Raw genomic sequence first — 18,737 nt, forward strand, 5'->3', positions numbered from 1 at the left:
TGATAGAGCTGACGTTGTACAGAAGTCTAGGTGGAGACTTGCTTCTTTCTGCCTTACAAATATCAATAAATCATTAGCAGTTTAAAAACATAAAGCTATTCTGCATGTCAGTCAACATGATATTTTGTGTTTCCTTTTCCTTTTAGGAATGGCCTTGGCCCAGTAAAAGAAGGTGAAGCACAGTATGCTGTTGTCCACTGCACTGGCTATATCAAGGCTTGGCCACCAGCAGGTGTGTATCTGTCTCGTTGCAGTATTGCAAGACCATTGGAAATCTGGCTTGGGATCCTTTTGTGGGTGCAAAACCAGACTGAATTCAGTGGGGTAACCCATTCAGTCTCATTTTGAGAGATTTTTGACACGAAGAAATCAGTTGTTGTTCCTTACTATGAGCTTCCCTGTTTTTCTATGGGAAACCCTTCTCAATGTCTTTGGCACAGTGAGCTGTAGATTAACGCAGGGATTACAGCAGCTGGGACCAGAAGTTTTGATCTGTTCAACTGACATAAAAGGAGGCTAATTTTAAGAAGGTAAACACAAAGCATTTGTACCTCTAGAAAACAGCAAGTAGTGCTTCTATTTTTAAGTAGTGAGTTGCAAGCACCTATGTATGAAAAGATACAGTTTCCATGTGGATGCATAGGTCTTCACAGAGGTGCTGTTGGTGGAGGATGTTTGGTGCTTGTGACAGATTCTGTTCTGAGGCTATTTTTCTGGTAAATAAGTCTTGGCATATTGCTTTGAACTACAGAGAAAAACATTTACCTACTGTAACCCAGTATTACATATGGGAATATTTACCTTTTGAAAAAGTCAAAGAGGAGACAGTGGAGCTCATCCAGACATCGTCATCAACTGGGTTAGTTGACCTTGGCGTTCACAGTAGTGAAAGAGGCTGTCTGCAATATGACAGCGCCTGCTGGCATGAAGACAGCCATGAGTTGTCTGCCCTTTTGTGGTCATATACCACAACGATAAATCACATGTGTCCAGGGATTATGAATGCTAAGAGGTGGTTTGCACCAAATCTGTGCAGTGGTGTGCAGACACCAGCATGCGAGTGTGAGCTTCTTGTTGATTTCCTGCTGAGTTGTGGTTTCAGAAGAAAAGGAAAACCTCCTCTGTTGTTGCTGATAGGATTTAATATACTTTGGTGTGCTGTAGAAATCAAAATGTTTCAAATTAGTTTCTGTCCCAGAAGAGCAAGAGCACAGCGTGTGTAAATCGCAATATGAAAATGAAAGAGATTTTTTGCGTTGTTTTCTTCCACAAAGAGATTAATTTTTCTGTTGGTAATTTCAAACATAATTCAACCTTCAGGAAGGAGCAGGTCGAATGAGATTTCTTTCAGCTCCTTGCTCGGCTTGAATGAAGGATTTACTGTGTGTTATGGGGTGTTTAAAGAGATCTAAACCTTCAGGTCTGTGTTGCTAATGCCGAGCTGCAAACACATGAACTCCTGTCAGTAGTAGGTTACAATGTCAACCCTATATGACTTCCAGGCACTAGTTCTGCAGGGAAGCAGGCACTGCAGTTCAGGAGCAAGAGATGAAAAGGATCTTGTGGGTCTTTGAGTGCCCACTAGCCAGGTATCACATTGCAAGTTCCAGTTTATGTTAGTGAGACGTTTTCCCTGTCTCCAGCTCTTCCAAACCTCAGTGCTTTCCCACGCTTAACAACCTCTCTAACTTCCAGTCCTCATTAATTTATGGGAATTTTATGCCAGCATATTCTTGGACTATATTTCACTGAAGATCTAGTGGGAGTTTTCCTGCCTTGTGTCTCTGTCTCTCCAGTGTTCTGGTGTGTTTCCAGAAGGAGGTCATACCCTGTCATCCCTGACTTTCCTCAGTTAAACCATCCCACTTCTTATAACCTCCATTCTCACAATGCATTCTCTTCTTTATCCTTGTGACTCTTCTCTGCACTTGTTTGCGTTTTCACTTAAGTTTTCAAGATGTGGGTCACTGGCACTATACACTCTTGTTCCAGATGAGACCATAGTGATGGATAATGAAAGTGGTATTTCTCTTCTTGACTGCCAGTATATGATAGAGCGTACTTCCCTTTTCTATACTGCATCCTGCTGACATCCTAAATCACCTAATATATACCAAGCTGACTTTTTCATAGTTGTCAACTCAAAATCTTTCAGTTGAGAGCAAAAATAACTTTCAATTGTGAGATCTTTCAATTAGTAATGCAGTGCTGTATTTTATGCTTGTTATTAGTCCCCCAGTGCATGCTTATGCATTTAGTAATGTTGAATTTCATCCCATTTCTATTACTCCACTCTTGAAAATCACATGGTGCTCCCTTATGATATCCCAATGCTCCTCCACAATGTTAATGCCTCCAAACTATAGCACAATCCTAAGGGATGTTTTTCTATTTTGACAGCCTGATGTGGAATTTCAATGGTCTTTTATGTTACTATCCAAATTGTTGCTTAGAATAGTCATACCCGAGTGCCTTTTTCAGGCATATAGTCCTGAATCAGGACCTTTTTCATGAGTATTTATTTACCTTCCCAGTCTTCCTCACTTTGTCTTGGTGATTGTCATGTATCCATTGACTTCTGGAGTTGAATGGTAGTATCCATGGGCTGAATTGATCCCCAGTACATTTGGTTGAATAAGTGGCAACATCACTGCATTTGTTCTCATTTCCAGTGGTAATTCAACCATAATCCACAAAGCAAATGAAATAACTACAGCAATAATTGAATTTGCTAAGGCCCTTCTACCCTGTAATAAAATTACTTTTGTTCAAATCAGAGAGTAGCATGCCCCTGGCCTTTTCAACATCTCTGGATTCTTGGGAATAAATGGACTTGTGCTAAATCACAGCTATTTAAAAATTCAGCTATGAGAAGGTTCATTTTAATTTATTTTCCAATTGCCAGGTGGACACACTGATATAAACTCTGTATCCTCTTCTTTCAGAGCGTGCAGTGTGGCACGTGCATCATACAACTAACATACAACACATAAAACACAATTTCATAAACAAAGTAACAAACATTTAGCAAATTCACTTAATCTGTCTTTAATCTAATTTGCTTAGCACATGATATTTTCACTTTCTGGGTTGTATTGCACTGTCTGTGGCCAGTGTGGTAATTTTTGTTAGTCCCACGCTTGAGTATAACACAATCAGTACTGATACAGAAATACTAAGACCAAAACTGCTCTCTGACCACTTAGTGTGATAGGCTACCAGGTTTGACAATGCTGCTGCTGCTGCGAATAGTCTATGCTGAATCTTTTCAGCAATTCAAATACTTTCCAAACAAGTGGAAACAAATGACAGCTGGCATCAGTATGGGGGCATATTTTAAGGACCCGAGGGGGTGGTTTCAAATTCTGCTCAGGTCTGTGGTCAGCATGAAAACATTTTTGCACATCTAGCCTGTTTTGGTTTTTTTCTTCCTTAGTGGAACCACAAGGATCACTTACTGTAAGATTACTTTTAGTCTCCTTTTCACTGAGAAACTGGGGAGAAAACACAGGAAACGTTATGCCTCATCTTTCACAAAGAACTGAGCTCAGAGTATCCAGGACCTGTGGGCAGCACCTGCCTCTCCCATGTTTCCTAACAAAGCAGACCCAGGAATGCTACAGTCTGGGCTCTCTCTGTGTTCCCCTGGAGAAGGAGATTTGACTGTTCCCTTAACACAGTGTGTTTGCTCCTGGATGAGTGAGCAAGCCACAGGGAGAAAGAGAGCTGCTTTGAGGAGCAGATTCATTCAGGTTGGGTTTCTTAGTGGTCTGTTCATTTTTCTCCATTGTGCCTGCAAGTGAAGAGTAAAACTAAGCTCAAGTACAAAACCAACCATAATATGCTTATATCCCCATAAATTATATGTTGGACTCAAGTGCATCAGGGTAACTTTATGTACAAGTCAAAGAAAGAGGAGTCAAATACTCCAGATCAACGTCCCAACCAGCTCCAACCATTGCTCATTTCTTATCTGGAGTCTATGTTAGATTAAATATTGACAGTACAGGGTTGGATTATTTTGAATGAGGTAAAAAGACCCCTTGTTTGAAACTGACCAAGCACCATTCCAGACTTTGTCGCTCTGTTCCCAGGGAAGCAGCTTACGATGCTTAGCCTAGACAATGCTTCAAGCTTGTATCACTCACAATAATGAGAAATGCTGACCTTCTCCTGCTCATCCAGTTTTTAACTTAAGCAAGCATTTGCTTTTCTTCTGTGTTTTTTTTTTTCTCTCTGAGCATCTCATTCCTGGAAGGAAATGAATCTTATGTAGACCATATGATATTTTCCTCATAGTTTTGGGTTGGGGTTTTTTTTTATATTGTAACAATTGATGGAAAATATTTGGTGGAGAGAGAAGATACAGTCTGTCAGGATGTTGCTGGTTGTCTGTAAATCAAAGCCAGGACCTGCAGAAAAACACATAGTGAAGAAAAAGCTTAGACACTTAGCTTGAAAACTTTGAATAAAAAAGTCTATGAATAATGTTAAACTCACATAATGTTGAAATCTTTTTTTTTCCCCTCTCTGTAGGTTTTTATCTTAAAAAAAATAGACACATTTTAATCTTCCAAGTCAGACTTACGGTAACGTCTTAACCACAGCATGCCAAAGCTGTTAGGTTATTTTAAAGTTTTGGCCAGAATCTGGACGTTTGTGCAAAGCATTCCCTCTTCCAATACAAAACAAAATAGTTGCTTGAATACTCTTTGCAGGGCTGCCACTTTTAAGGCTTTACTGTTTGGTTTTTATTTCAAAAGAAGAATTCAGGTTTTGTTGGGATTTCTTCACAAGATTTTTCCTTGGTATGCTGTAAACAGCCACAGCCCTTTTTTTTTTTTGTGAGAGCCTTTTTCCATTGTTGTGCATAAAGTCCCAGAGTGCAGTTTCATGTGCAGGCATGTAACCATCAGTGGTGATTCTGATGGAGATAGGTATCAACAGGGGATTGTTAGTGACCACTGGATGCTTAAATTACGTCCTCCTAAAGACTCGGAACTAATTTGAGTGTAGTGAAGCAAACCCACAAATCCACTAACACTGTTCTGTGTCTCACAGAAAATACAGGGCAGAAGGACAGAGAAAGAAGGCAGAAAATGAAGCTGTTCTGTTGTTAGAGCCAACTGGAAGCTTACTGGGAAAACTAAAAAGTTCCTTATGTCCACACAAACACATGCTGTTACCCTGTGGGAAACTGTTTGCTGGCATAAAGGATGCTTGGAAATTAAATATAACCTCTAACGGCATGGCATTCTATTTGTGATGCTCAGTTGCAGGCTGAGCTTTGCAAATTGTTGATATTAACTTGAGCAAGCACAGCACTATTTTTATTATTCAAGAGGAGCATATATTTGGTGTGGAGAAATGAAGCCCCTCTCAGGGTTACACGTAAATGTAACCCTGTAAAGAATGTGAATAACATATGTTTATTTGTTGATGCCTCCTGAAGATTAGTTTCATGGCTGCTTTCCTAGAGGCTTTTGCAACTTTTCTTTGAGATATTAATGGTCCTTAGTGATGTTAAGCAGCAGTATTGCATTTTGTTAAGAGCTGGACAAGCCGCTATCAAGTACAGTACAAATATCTTTATTTACCTGTCCATATTGCAGTATGTTCAATAGGAAGTTTGCTAAAGCAAAAGGAAATCTTTACACAAAAGCATCTCGTATATAAGCTCACCCACAGTTGAAGCTTTGTAACTGTCAGCAAGAGAGTAAAGAAAATAATTTTCCTCCCTGGAATGCTGTCAGTAATATCACCTACACTACAGATGAGCAGGCAGTTATTTTGGGATGGTTTTTACTCTAGGCACTTTAAGGGAAGGATTAGCAATTCATTGGGTCATGTATTGATTAATTCTAGGCAGATTGTTTTTTATTCATAAGATGCCTTGTGGGATAACCAAACTAATACATTTTCCAGTGTGTTATACAAACCAACTGTAATCCATCCTGGAAAGGGAAAAAAAAGTGAAAATTAGAACAGCCTCTCTTGCCAAGAGAGTGACATCAGAAACGGTATTTTTTAGCTAGGTTTTAATTTTGGAGATTGTTTATGTTACTTTGGGTTTATTTGGGCAGTAGGAAGCATGAACCAAGTTCCTAAAATGGAAGGCGTTGTTGAAAGCTGCAGAAAAAAGATGGTGCGAAGTGGAAGCCATCCAGCTGAGCATCTTTGCTGTCCTTTATAATACACTGTGGCACTAAAGCAAAAATTCAAAAAGCTTTTGAAATGAAAGGAAAATACTGCAAATTTATCCTTGTCAAAAGGAAAACATTTTAAAGGGACATTTTGGTGAAGATTATCCAATTAGAATGCCTAGAATTGTTTCCTCGAAACAGCACTTAGGCCTCTGTGTTTACGTGATCTAATTCTCAAAAGTACCAGGTATCCACCAAGAAAGTCCTCTGAAGATTGTCAGACCTAGGATCACTCACCATCTTTGGAATCAGACAACCTGTACCAAGCTGTCTGAATGTAACTGTGCTTGGTTCAGGCACCAGCTTTTAAAATCTTTGTTCTTTCAGCTGATGCTGAAAACTTGCAGGTTTGCCCTGGTGTCGAGTTCAGGGCAGAGGAGTAAGAGGCTTTTCATCCATTTCCTGGAGGGATGCAGCATCTACTGCCATCTTGCAGCTGGTTAGATCAAGTCTTCCATTGCTCCAGTATTTTCTTTCCTCACATGGTTGTTTCTATATGCTGCTGCATTTCTTTTGCATTATCACGCTCCATCCTAAGCTGCTGCATCATTTAATTTGTCCAGCTCTCAGTTCACACCTGTAGTCACCATCACTACTGGATTCCACTTATCATCCTCTGCAAACTGCACACAATTCTCAGTTAACTGTTTAATACCTGTTTAAAATTGCTCATGTAGAGCAGTTTTGGGAGCTCACTCTTGAGGGCATCCCACATGTATATGAGCAGATAGCAGCCACATGTCTGCCAGAATTTTGTGTAAAGTGGACACAGTTTTGAGTAGATGTGTTTGCTGATGCTTTTTCAGCATGATTTCCACCTTCTTGAGAGGCAGGCAAATTCAGTTCCTTTGCACATTGGAGCTGTCATTAGTTAATTACTAAGTCTTGTATTAAAGAAATAACTGTGTATAATATGAATCTCTCAACTGTAGTTTCATTTCAGTAGTTTGTGCTCTCCGCGGTGTACTGATGTTACTTGTGTTTGACATCTTGTTTGTGGTCTTTACTGTGTGGGAGAAGAGAGCCTGGAAGAGCCATGTGTGAAATACCAAAGCAAGGCTTTACAATTCAAGTGCTTGAAGGGCCTGATAAACTGCAGGCAGTGCAGAACAGGCCCCTAGGGAGGGTAAATGCAGGTTGTCTTCGTTTTAAAGGCGTTCTAAATTAGATGAAGGAACTTGAGTGGAAGTTTGGGTCTGTAGTAACCCACAGAGGGACCTTTATAGGCAGCACAAAATAAGGTTTAATTGGAAAATGACATGTGTCGATTCTAGCCAGTGTTATTTTTAACTTATGTGTTTAATGATTTGAGTTCTTCAAATGTGCTTCTAAGGTCACATACTGCCATCTTCTCAGACAGCTTCTAAGAAACATTTCAGAGGAACATCCCAGCATTTGATGAGGGATATCATGTAGGTTAAGAAGTTGTTTAGGGCCAAATTTGTATCTCTGGTTAGTAAGATCATAGTGTAGAAGACAGTGGGGGTTTTGCCCAGCTCTTGTAGCACGTGATGTTGAGTTTCATACACCATCTGAATTTCCCTCTTGGTAGACAGGGCAATATTGCTCTTCCTCTGTAAAGGGGATTGTAAGGTCCCCTGGTGAAATCCTTTTTATCTGTCGGGCTGCAAATGAAGTTATGCTCTCAAACCTGTGAATTCCATTGCAAATAAAGTTTAAATACACTACACAAAAATATGAGGAGTTTTTCTTGTTTCATATTTTATATATTTTATTTTATTATATAGCTCAATGGGAACTGAAAAATACCTGTAGAGTGCTGTTCAGAAACTGATTGTCGGATAAGAATCAATTATTTTGGTACAAAAGAACTTTCTTAGAGACTGCTTCAGTTCATTCAGCAGCATTTATGGTCATTTTTCAGAAAAATGCTTTATGAAAGCTGAATGCTGTCATCCTCTGCACAGTCCAAAGATTGACTTACACTGGGAATTACAAAATTTGGAGGATGCTTTGAGTGGCAGTTGTTTCATAATTGCATTGCAATTCATTAATGCTTTAAAGTGCATATTGAATGATTCACTACCTGTTGCGACTGAATTCCTTGAAATGCCTGTTAAAGAGTTTACAAATCGCTTAAAATAAATCAGCAGTGTCACTCTTGGAAGATGTTTTTTCAAGCGTTTCATCGGAAAGTGGTATCTCAAAACCAGAGTTGGGAAATAGCCTTAACTAAAGGCTCAGCCAACTAGCAAGTAAACAGAGCTAATCTGAGTGTTCCTACTTGTGAAACACTGAGATGGAAAACAGCACACACGTATGTTTTGAAATGATTCCGGTGTTTATAGTAGTTACTCGTGTTACACAAGGGAAACAAGCGCTGTTAGCAAAGCGGACGTGTTTTTGTCAATCTTTCAACATAACGACCCAGATTTAGTCCATTACAGAAAGAAGTGAAACCGGCTGTTAAATGTGAGCACCAAGCTAATGAATAATCTAGGCCGTGCCTTGTTTTTAAGGCTCATTATGTTGAGTTTTCTTTGTGAATAATATATTAGAGTGTGCACTCACTGACGATGTCAAGTGACCACATGGTTCCAGTAACATGCTGTGGAACAGCACTCACAGCAATGTTATAGTTCATCTCAGTGTATCATGGAATTTTTGTATCTGCTTTGTCTTCAGCAGCCAAAATTGCTGCTGTGGGTACTGTGTATGCATGTGAGGTACGTAGGATGAGGCACGACTGAGAAAGATCATCTTGTTTGAAGCCAGAGATGATGCCTGAATCCTAGGGAAGGCTATCAGGTTATTTGGTATGATTTGGAGCATCTAGAATAGTATGGAATCAGGCCAGCAGCATTTCTGCTCATCCAGATTTCCTAATTATGACATGGTTTGTTATCTTTCACTCTAGGGATGACTATACCAGAAGAAGATGCTGATGTGGGACAAGGTAGTAAATATTGCCTCGTGGCAATAGGAAGGCTTCAGGTAATGCTAGTCTTTATATAATAAACTGCTTCTGAAAGTACAATCAGTCTTGTGCTTTAGTTGTAAAGGGTTTGCACAAAGGTCTGGTACTAGACTGCAACTTTTAACATGCCTCCAAAACACAAAGCACTCTGGTGATGGTGTGCAGACAGGGATTTATAGAATTATAGAGTGATTTGAGTTGGAAAGGACCTTAAACATCATCTAGTTCCAACTACCCTGCCATGGGCAGGACTTGTTTAGAACATGTGAACAAAGCAAAATGAAAATGGGATTTTGGTGGATATGTGAATTTAACCCAACAACTGCAGCAAAGCTGTTCCTGGAGTATGATCGTGTCCAGATCTGCCATTCTCTGGAGTACATAGGGCTGGGATAGTCTGCATTTGCGAGAAACGTGGGAGTGCAGGTGTTGCAGATGGTAGGTTAAAGTGGCTCCAAAGCCAGTGACATATTCCTTGTCATTCTTTCTTTCATTTTCTCTCTCTGGCCAATAAACTGCTTGAAAAACTGTGACTGGAGGAGTTATCCTGAAAATGGTAAAGACAGTCAAGAGGCACTTCACAAGTAATAGCTTTATTCTCCATGTGTATTGTAGCGTGCATTCAGATGCAGTGACAGCTAAGGGAACTGTGAACACGAAATTTTACTTCCTTTTTATCCAGACAGTTGCAATTTATGTATTACCGTTTGTTCCTTTCCATTGCTGATGGGTTCTGAGCAGGAGGTAGAGCATTCGCAGTGAATCTCTATCATTGCAGCAGGAAGAGGCTCATTTTTATCTTCCTGGCCTGGGAATTCTGCTGTAGGTGAACATGTTGGAGCCTCCTGCATGATCTCCTCTTGGCCTGCACTCATTGCCATCTGCTAGGATGGCATTGCTCATTCTTACAAGGTAGAATGACCCTTTCATTGGATTACAGGTGCCAAACCCATCTTATTTGAGGTGAACAGCCTACGTGTCACTGCAAGTGTTAGCAGTACTGCAGAGCGTGTCTCCAATAGAGATGGCAGACCTACAAAAGTATTGCACAATGTTTTTTAGGTTAATCATGGTTTTATAATCAAGGGTAATATATTCCACTGGTGGAGACGAGGAAATTATGGGGACTCATGTTACAACTGCCAAAGAAAGATGATGATGTCCAAGAAAATCACATTAGTAACTTGTGGAGTGTCAAAATGTCTGTTAACGTAAAAAGATCCAGCAGCATATGAGGCAGGGCAAGAGGAGGCTGAGGATGGGTTTAATCACAGAGGAGGCAAGGTGCACACATTACAAACTGAAACTTTGGATATAGTTAATTGGCTCATCTGCTTCAAAACAGCAACAAATGAGATTTTACTCCTTTTGCATTGTTAGCAGAGATGACTGAAAGTTGTAAGAAAAAACATAGTTCTTACTTGGAGCTCCAGTAGGAATGAATGGATGCAAAGTGGCTTCAGTGCATGGGTTTCAGACAGCTGGAAATTCATCATTCTCTCTGAAGAGCTTTGAGGAGCATTTACAGAAGAGTGATTTTTTTCATTGTGAGCAGCCACTTGCTGATCCAATATCATGACCTAACTCAATCTCTGGAACTTAGTTAGGAGTCTCAGAGTGTTCTCAGATGACTCTCACCTAAGAATTGAATGTTAGTCTGAGCTAGTCTTATTGGATATGTTTGCAGATAATGAGTTGTCCTCTCACATAGAACTGACCTTCCCATGCTAAAATGGGTTGAATTGTCCTCTGGAAGTCTCTCATTCTTGGTTGACAAGGGTAGGAACCAAGATGCCAAACTTCAGTGTGGTCCCACAGAGTGAGGCAATCCAGCCATGCTTATATCCTTACTACATCCCTCTTTGTTGAGAACTTCTGGTGCATTTCCTGCTGTGCTTTTAAGCCTAGATACATGCCATGGGGTGAGATGTTTGCACTGCAAGCTAGACTAAAGGCTATTCTGTGTCACTTATTCATGGTGCTGGTTTTTTTGTGCTGTTCTCCATATAACAGTCTGCCAACAAATTTTTTTCTTCAGCTATGAACTTAAGGTGACTCTTCCATAGACTAAATGCTGTGGACTTCATTGTTCCTAGGTAACTAGCTCTCCAGTGTGCATGGACATGAATGGCATGTCAGTCCCAACTGAGTTCTTGTCCAGGCACAATTCTGATGGAGTCATCACCTTTGTCGACCCAAGGTGCATCAGCGTCATTGGCTACCAGCCCCAGGTCAGTGACTCACTGAAAATGCAGAGACTGATAAGAGCTAAAGGTGAATATTCTGTTTCCACTTTGAAAACAAAATCAGCTAAACATGAAATGTTTGCAGCTGGTCATTTGTATGTCATGCGCTGAATCCTGTTAATTTTTCTTTACTATCCACACCTCTGTAAAACGTCACTCAACAAAGAGGAAAACTCTGTCTTTTTATACCTTTTATATCCAATTAGAATTCTAGCAGTAAGATGCTTTAAACTTTGCCTACTGAAGACACTTCTATGATAAAAAGTTAACAGTGCTTGGAGAGAGTTTTAGTCGTGTAGATCTTCTGCCAATCTGTGGAACAGTAAGCAAACATCATTTATGACATCTATTTCCCTTCAGGCTTACATCTACTCCTCTGAATAAGAGACGAATCAGAGAACTATGTGGAATGGTAAATGAACTCCTGACTAGCACAGCTCTCCCTCAGATAACTCTTAAGAGTTGCAATGTACAAGAAAAAATAATTTCTTACTCATTAGACTTTCCCATTTATTTTGATTTGTAGGTAGCTTTGTAATAACACAAATTAGTGTCCTAAAATTATCTGTAGTAGAGGACATCACTGTCTTCAGGACACCATTCCACAGGTATTAAAACAATGAGTTAAATTTGGTTTGTAAATACATATATATCTGTGCAATAGTACAAATATAAAGTGGGACATGATGCCTACGAATGTTGTTTGATTGATCCTTGATTTGCTGAGTAGTCTCAGTAAGAGTGGTCAATCTGCAAGGATTACTTGCAGACCTGCAGGTGGATTTGGGTTGTGAATTTTTACACGGCTTTGTGTTTTATTCTAGGATCTTCTGGGGAAAGACATTTTAGAATTCTGCCATCCTGAAGATCAAAGCCATTTGAGGGAGAGTTTTCAACAGGTGCTGAGTCCTGCTCCTTTTGTTCTGACACTTACTGACGGTTTTTGTTAATATTTTGTTCATAGAAGCAGCTTTTATTTTTCATGCCAAGGTACTTTTTTTCTGTTATGCAGGAGAAAGTGGCAAGACACAAACCATTATTTTTTATCAGTTACTAATCACTTAAGCTGCATAAATGGTAGTTTAAACTGCAGCATGTTTCTTGTGTTTTTAGAAAAAAGTCACCTAGTTACACATTGTATTTCCATTCTACAAAAAATTAAATGAGTGTTCATTGCACAGTTAGAGTTGTTTTGGAGATGTCCTTATAGACTTATCTCACTACGTTAAGTGGTAGCCAAAAGTATTTGCCTTCCAAGATGGGCTGTTGAATAACCCATGGTAATGCTGGCTTGCTTATGATCTAAATTCTCTGCTAGCATTGAGGATGTGCTTCATACTTTAAAGGAGTTTACATTGATAGAGATTTTGGCCCTTCTCCCTCTTAGGAATTGAAACGCAGACAGAAGTTACAAAAGAATACAACATATGGAAAGAGTTACTGATCTGGATTCATTTTCACAGTGAGCCACATTTACATCAACTATATCCCAGACATCTATTCTGTCATAGAGGTTATTGTTTCAGATTGATCTGGGATATACAGTAGGAGTGCTTTCCTCAAGCCTTCTGCTTGTTGCTGGTCTTGTCAGCACCTTCCCTGCAGCACTAGATGCGTGGTGTAGTATGTTTAACTGATTACTGAGTTTCAAATGATCTAAGTGGTTCCAGATTTTTCTAACAACAGCTTATGGCTCAACCAAGTTTTGTTGATCCATCTTGTATTGGGGGCTGAGATATATTTTCAGCTGTGAAACATGGACATGAAGTGGCTTCTATAGTAATTTGTAGAGCTAACTGTTCAAGCATGGCTTGCAAAAATAGAGCTTGAAAAGCCTCTCTGGAGAAAGCAACTAGATGTTGTTCTGTGTCAGTATAATAGATTGTGAAACTGAGATAATAGTCTCTACAGAAGTGTTTGAAATACTGTAAGATATCAGTACTCTTGAACAATTTCTCACCAGCTCCTCCCTCAAGCTAAGACTACCAACCCTACCACACAAAAGACTGTGAGCACTCTATCCACCTCACACCCCTTGAATGGACAGAGTTCAAACAGCAGCTAAAGGCCTTTTAAATTCAAGATGGTACTTCACAGGCAGGAGCTTGTGAGAGTTAAATGTTTTGAAATAGGTCAGTACACCCAATCATATTCTCTGCCCCACCTTGATTGGGGGTGTGATGTTGCAGCCATACCTACCAGGAATCAGGTTCTACTCCTATTTCTCCCTGACCTCTTCCCCGTGTTTCCTACTGTCCTGATACTAGCACAGATGGACTTGCTAGGCAGGCTAGCCAAGGGACTAATTGCTTTTGCATGGGACTAGCTTTCAGCTGGTTGAGCTCCCTGAACTTCTGCCTGATCATGTCAGGGGTGCAAGAGGAGCAGCAGGAACACATATGCTGTTTTTCACTAATGCTTAAATGATTGATTCCATTAATTTTATCCAAGACAAAATGACAGCTGATGGATAATAACACATCAAACATTCATCTTTGAAATGATTGCCTGGGGCTCAGAGGGGCTGACTAACTAACACTCAAGTTAATGACTTGGTCCTCACTGTGTTCACTGAGAATGAGATCAAACTGTAGGAGGCTACTGGTGTATCCTTGAACTCAGTTGCTGGGAGACTTCACTGTCACTGCTTACTGGGCATGTGTATAAGTGATTTGTTGGATCAGAGACCTACCTGATTTGCTTAACGTTAGACAAAAGGCAGCAGGAGAAAGATTAGAAGTGAAAGTTCCTCTTCATTTGACCCATGTCCAATCTATGAAAATATTGTGCTGTTTCTTAAGTAGGCAATTCCTTTTTGGGTGTATTTTTGGGAGCAATGTGATTAGGGCAGTTATTTGAATCACACAATAGAAGACTGAAGTAAACACTTAAGCTGTGCACCAGGTGGTTTTTATTTCCAAAAGAATGTAAGAAAGTAAAGGTTAAACATCAACTCTGAAATATTTGTGCTATCTTGTTTGTGTGCACTGTCCAGTGTGACAGTTCAGGATTTTCCCATCAGCAATCTCTATGCTTTATATATTATTACAGAATTAGTGTTTGCTGAATTCAAACTTCAGGACAATAGATTACTGCAGTTCGTTTTATTATTGCTTAGCTTGACCTTAGAAGTCTTTTCATTGAAAAGGTAACTGTGATTTCCAATAAACTCTCTCTTTTTTTGTTCTGATAAAAGCCCCTGAAAACTTGCCATTTCTAATCTGCTGACAGTATCAGAACCAGGTTGGTGCATAATAGAGTAGGGAGGGAGGTTTAACAGTTTTTGGTCAATTGCCAGGATCCATCTCAAAGCTTTTGCTTCCTTGAGAAGATAAATTCATTCATCAGGGTGGGAAAATCAGGCCACAATAAGATAATGTCAAGGCCAAGATCAACAAATAAAGTTTGGTATCAAAGGATCCAGTAGGATGCTATTCAGATTGGACAATTTTACACAAGCTCTGTGTTTTTACCCTGGGTGTGGTAGTAGAAAATCGCTGATAAAAGAGTATTACACACTGAACTCAAACTACAAAAGCTTTTAAAGAAAAAAAAATCCAAAAGGTACTTAGCTCAGTATTATTTAGAACTTTCCTGGGCATTGCTAAAGCTTTTTGTGTCTTCTATTTGCATTCTTTCCATTTAATCCTGTATCCAGTCAACCAGTTTGAAGTGCAGACCTTTGGAAAAAGTAGGATTAGAATATTTTTCCTAATCCAATTGCATGTTGATAAAGACAGAGACTAAATACTGGGTTTTCTACTTTTAGAGCAGAAAGGCTGCAGATAGCTAATAAAAATTAAATTCCAGTGGATAAGGATTAGGAATCCACAAGGAGATGTGATATTTATTTGCAGTAGATGTTCCCTTTCCTTCCCTGAGGCATCCCTGAGATAGCTTACTGGAAAAGCAATAAAAAATGAACACAGAGGGCCCAGGTAACTGCCAGCTGAATGACTTGAAACCATGTAAGTGTTCTTCTGACTTAAACCAAGATTGTTGCATAACACTACAATGTAGTTCCAGTGCCACTGTGCAAGTGTTGTTTTGAGCATATTTATTTAGCTGCCAGCCTTTTACTTCTCACTCGATGCCCAGCTTTAGCAGGATTTTGGCTTTATTGGCTTTAGCAGATCTTCACCTACCAAAGGCAGAATTTAAACTGACTATTGCCAGACATCTGAATTCTTAGTCATAAATAAATAGACTGTCCAAGCAAAGATTTTGCTCTCCATTTTCATTAATACTAATAAAATGGAGAGTGGTTTATTGGTGTTCTCTCCATTCAAGGAGTGGCTCACTCTGTCTTGTTTTGCAAGCCAGAAGCAAGTATTTCTCATCAGCACTTTGCCATTATAGATGGTCTTAAAGTGTATTTGGGAAGAAAACCAAAGTAACTATGTATGATTTCTAAAAAAATACATCTTTCTTAAGTATTACTCCAAATTTTGATGCTTATGTGTGATTTAGTATATCACATATATGAACAGAATAGCTAGATATTCAAGCAGAAAAGCAGGGAGCCAACCTCAGAATGTTTTTCTCTTACAGGCTTTTGTTTCAGCTGCAATGTTTGGTTTATGGTTTTCATACAAGTGTTTAAAAGATCATTGATTTGGCTTCTGTTAATCTCTCAATAAGCGTTTCACATTAAAATCTTAAAGCTTCCCTGTTGGGATAAGAGCACAACCTGTGTGTCCTGAATCTGTATTCTTACATGCAGGCTGGAAAATGGCATTTTATACTGCAAAGCTTCATTCTGAAGGAAATAGCTGCAAACATGAATCAGATTTTACTGATTCTCTTGAAATGAAGACTGTCTCTGCTTGTGTCCATAGCTTTCTGTGATTCAAGTTTAAAACACACCAGTTACTGCTGTTTTCTATTCATTTGCACAGCGGGTAGCAATCTCCTTTTATTAACCTTTCCAAATGGTTTTGCAGGTTGTGAAGCTGAAAGGTCAGGTCCTGTCTGTGATGTATCGTTTTCGTACCAAGAACCGGGAGTGGATGCTGATCAGAACCAGCAGCTTCACATTTCAGAATCCTTATTCTGATGAGATCGAATACATCATCTGCACCAACACCAATGTGAAGTATGTGTCCTTCCAGATGCTCCCATACCTAGGTTTGAAGGAATTTAAGCATTACTTTTTGCTGTAAAGCACATTGTGATTTTTTGGTAGCCTGTTTCTAGCTACATTTGTTTCTCTGTGTACAATAGAGTCTGTAACAGGGTTCTTCTGCATCGTGAGATCTCCCAGTGTAGCTGTTTCTCTGTGTCATTATCCTGAGATGCATCCAGGCCCTGGCTGTGCTGGGGCAGAAACGTCACTTATCTGTTATGTCATTAGACAAACCCATTGATCTCAGTCCAGGCTGCCTTAAACTAGCACAGAGCTTCCAGCAGCAGACCAGCTGTCCTGATATCACAGAAAGGTTATCCTGGTTCCTAAGCCAAAGAGAATATAGCATGTTCATTGCAATCATACCATTCTGTAGTCCTGGGCGTCTTCTCCTTGAGCTGTGTCTCCTCTTACAGCCTGTGAAAGCTGGCAAAATGATTTCCTAGTAGGCTTGAGTGGGAAAGGCTCCTAATCTGTCATTGGACCTCTTAGGAGGAGGTCACCCTAAGAGTGCAGTGGAGATTCAGCACTCTAACTGAACTGAGATGCTTTTGGAGCCTCCTGAGTTCTGAGCCAGTAACTGCAGAAGCTAATCTGGCCTTGATAAAGCCATTGCTTTTCAGTGTGAGCTTTTTTTAATAAATATTTCTTCTTTCCAATGTAAACTTAATATTTTTCTAAAACAAAATCTGCTTCTGGTCTGACCAAAGACGGGGAGCGGGGAGTGGTTTGCCAAGTTTTTAGCTCAGAGGAATTTATTGGTTTTAAGATCTCAACATGTTAGATTGTATAATGGAAATGCTGAACGAGCAGTTTACTAGTGGAGATGCATGCTGAGAGCTCCATGGCCAAAACCAAACTCCTGAGGCTTTGGCATTTGAACTTTGAAAGATACCGAGTGTCTCTGGGTGTTCCTTGACTTACTCCTTTGACGTGACACGTACCTGGACTAGAAGGGCTGTGCTTTGACTCAGTTGAAACCCAGCATCACAGTGTTTTCTGCTCACACAAAAAGTCAAGCTTAAACAACCAAGTAGCTAAGCTCATTGGAAACAAGGAAATATGTCTTGAAATCAGACAGTTAAATATCTCCCTGTCTGCACTGTGCATCAAAATAGATATTTCCATTTCTACGCCGCCCCGCATTTCTTTTCCAGATAACTTATACAGGCAAAAACAGGCCTGCAAAATAAAAAGCAACTTCTGAAATCTGTCCCAGGCTGGCTTAATTGTGTTTTGTTCCCAAGAGTCTACAGATGAAAAAGTGGGGCTGTAGACTCGTTTTGACTCTGGGAATGCTTTTTTTCCGAGCCTCCACTATACTGTTCACCCTGGCATCACAGCATTTACTGTGATGAATAGAACTGTGCCAGCTTCTGGCTCTTGCTGTATCTCTTTTGCTAGGTTTGAATAACAACCCAGAAATGTTGACCTAATATGGAAGTTGCCTGCTGCTACTTTGACAGAGGATGTTCCCTCTTTCTTGTCATGTAGAAAATGTTCTAGTCTTAGGGCAAGATACAACCCATTATACATCTGCTTTTGAATAGAGAAAGAGTGCATTATTCAAACTGTTTTCTGTTTTTCCCTCTGTTCTGTCCCACTTCTGTGACAAATTTCCAACGAGGGTCACTGTAATGTACTGCTGGATTTATTTGTTTTGCACATTTGAGGTCATGTTTTGACATCTGATTTCCTAAATACCTTGTGGAGTTGTCATCATGGTAACTGTTGATTTCCACCTCCTCACTCAGCTCCTGCTGGGGCGAGGTGTTGTGCAGGAACCCCAATTCTAAGTGGCCATCTTCACGTGTCAGTGGAAGTTTCAGATGCTCTGGGGCCAGCCAGCAAGGTGCTTCACATGGAGACCAAGCAGGGGTGCCTTCCTCTGGGCAGTTCTGCAGAGAGACAAATTTTGTCTTGTCTATCACTGTGATAACCTAGGCAGCTCCGTAAGATACAGGTCTGAGGCAGTTAAAAATTCATCATCAAACTGTAAAGACAATGTGGCCAAAAGTTCTAGGTTTCAATCAGTTTTTAACTGAAGATAATTTAAAGCAACAGTGCATATGATTCTATGTGTCCACGTGTCTGTCAGATAACAGAATAGCTCTTATTTTACAGCATTTTCCCAAGAGACTGTAGAGGGCAGTGGTGGTTCCAGTTGTAGAGGGATTCATTGATTTTTGGTGGTGGTGATGTGGTTTGGTTGGTTTGAGAGATTT

At 39.9% G+C, this 18,737-nt stretch overlaps 1 protein-coding gene across 2 annotated transcripts in view; it reads left to right on the plus strand.

The window, feature by feature from the left end:
• The window catches only part of ARNT2 (aryl hydrocarbon receptor nuclear translocator 2), a 105,698-nt gene that overhangs the window by 62,925 nt on the left and 24,036 nt on the right, over nucleotides 1-18,737 (plus strand). For both annotated transcript variants that reach the window (XM_061999907.1, XM_061999908.1), the window contains exons 8-12: nucleotides 147-232; nucleotides 9,082-9,158; nucleotides 11,238-11,372; nucleotides 12,212-12,286; nucleotides 16,331-16,482. In XM_061999907.1, coding sequence (XP_061855891.1) covers nucleotides 147-232; nucleotides 9,082-9,158; nucleotides 11,238-11,372; nucleotides 12,212-12,286; nucleotides 16,331-16,482 — 525 coding nt within the window. The remainder of the gene's footprint in view (nucleotides 1-146; nucleotides 233-9,081; nucleotides 9,159-11,237; nucleotides 11,373-12,211; nucleotides 12,287-16,330; nucleotides 16,483-18,737) is intronic.

Source organism: Colius striatus, chromosome 7 (assembly GCF_028858725.1).
Source record: "Colius striatus isolate bColStr4 chromosome 7, bColStr4.1.hap1, whole genome shotgun sequence".
Taxonomy (NCBI): domain Eukaryota; kingdom Metazoa; phylum Chordata; class Aves; order Coliiformes; family Coliidae; genus Colius; species Colius striatus.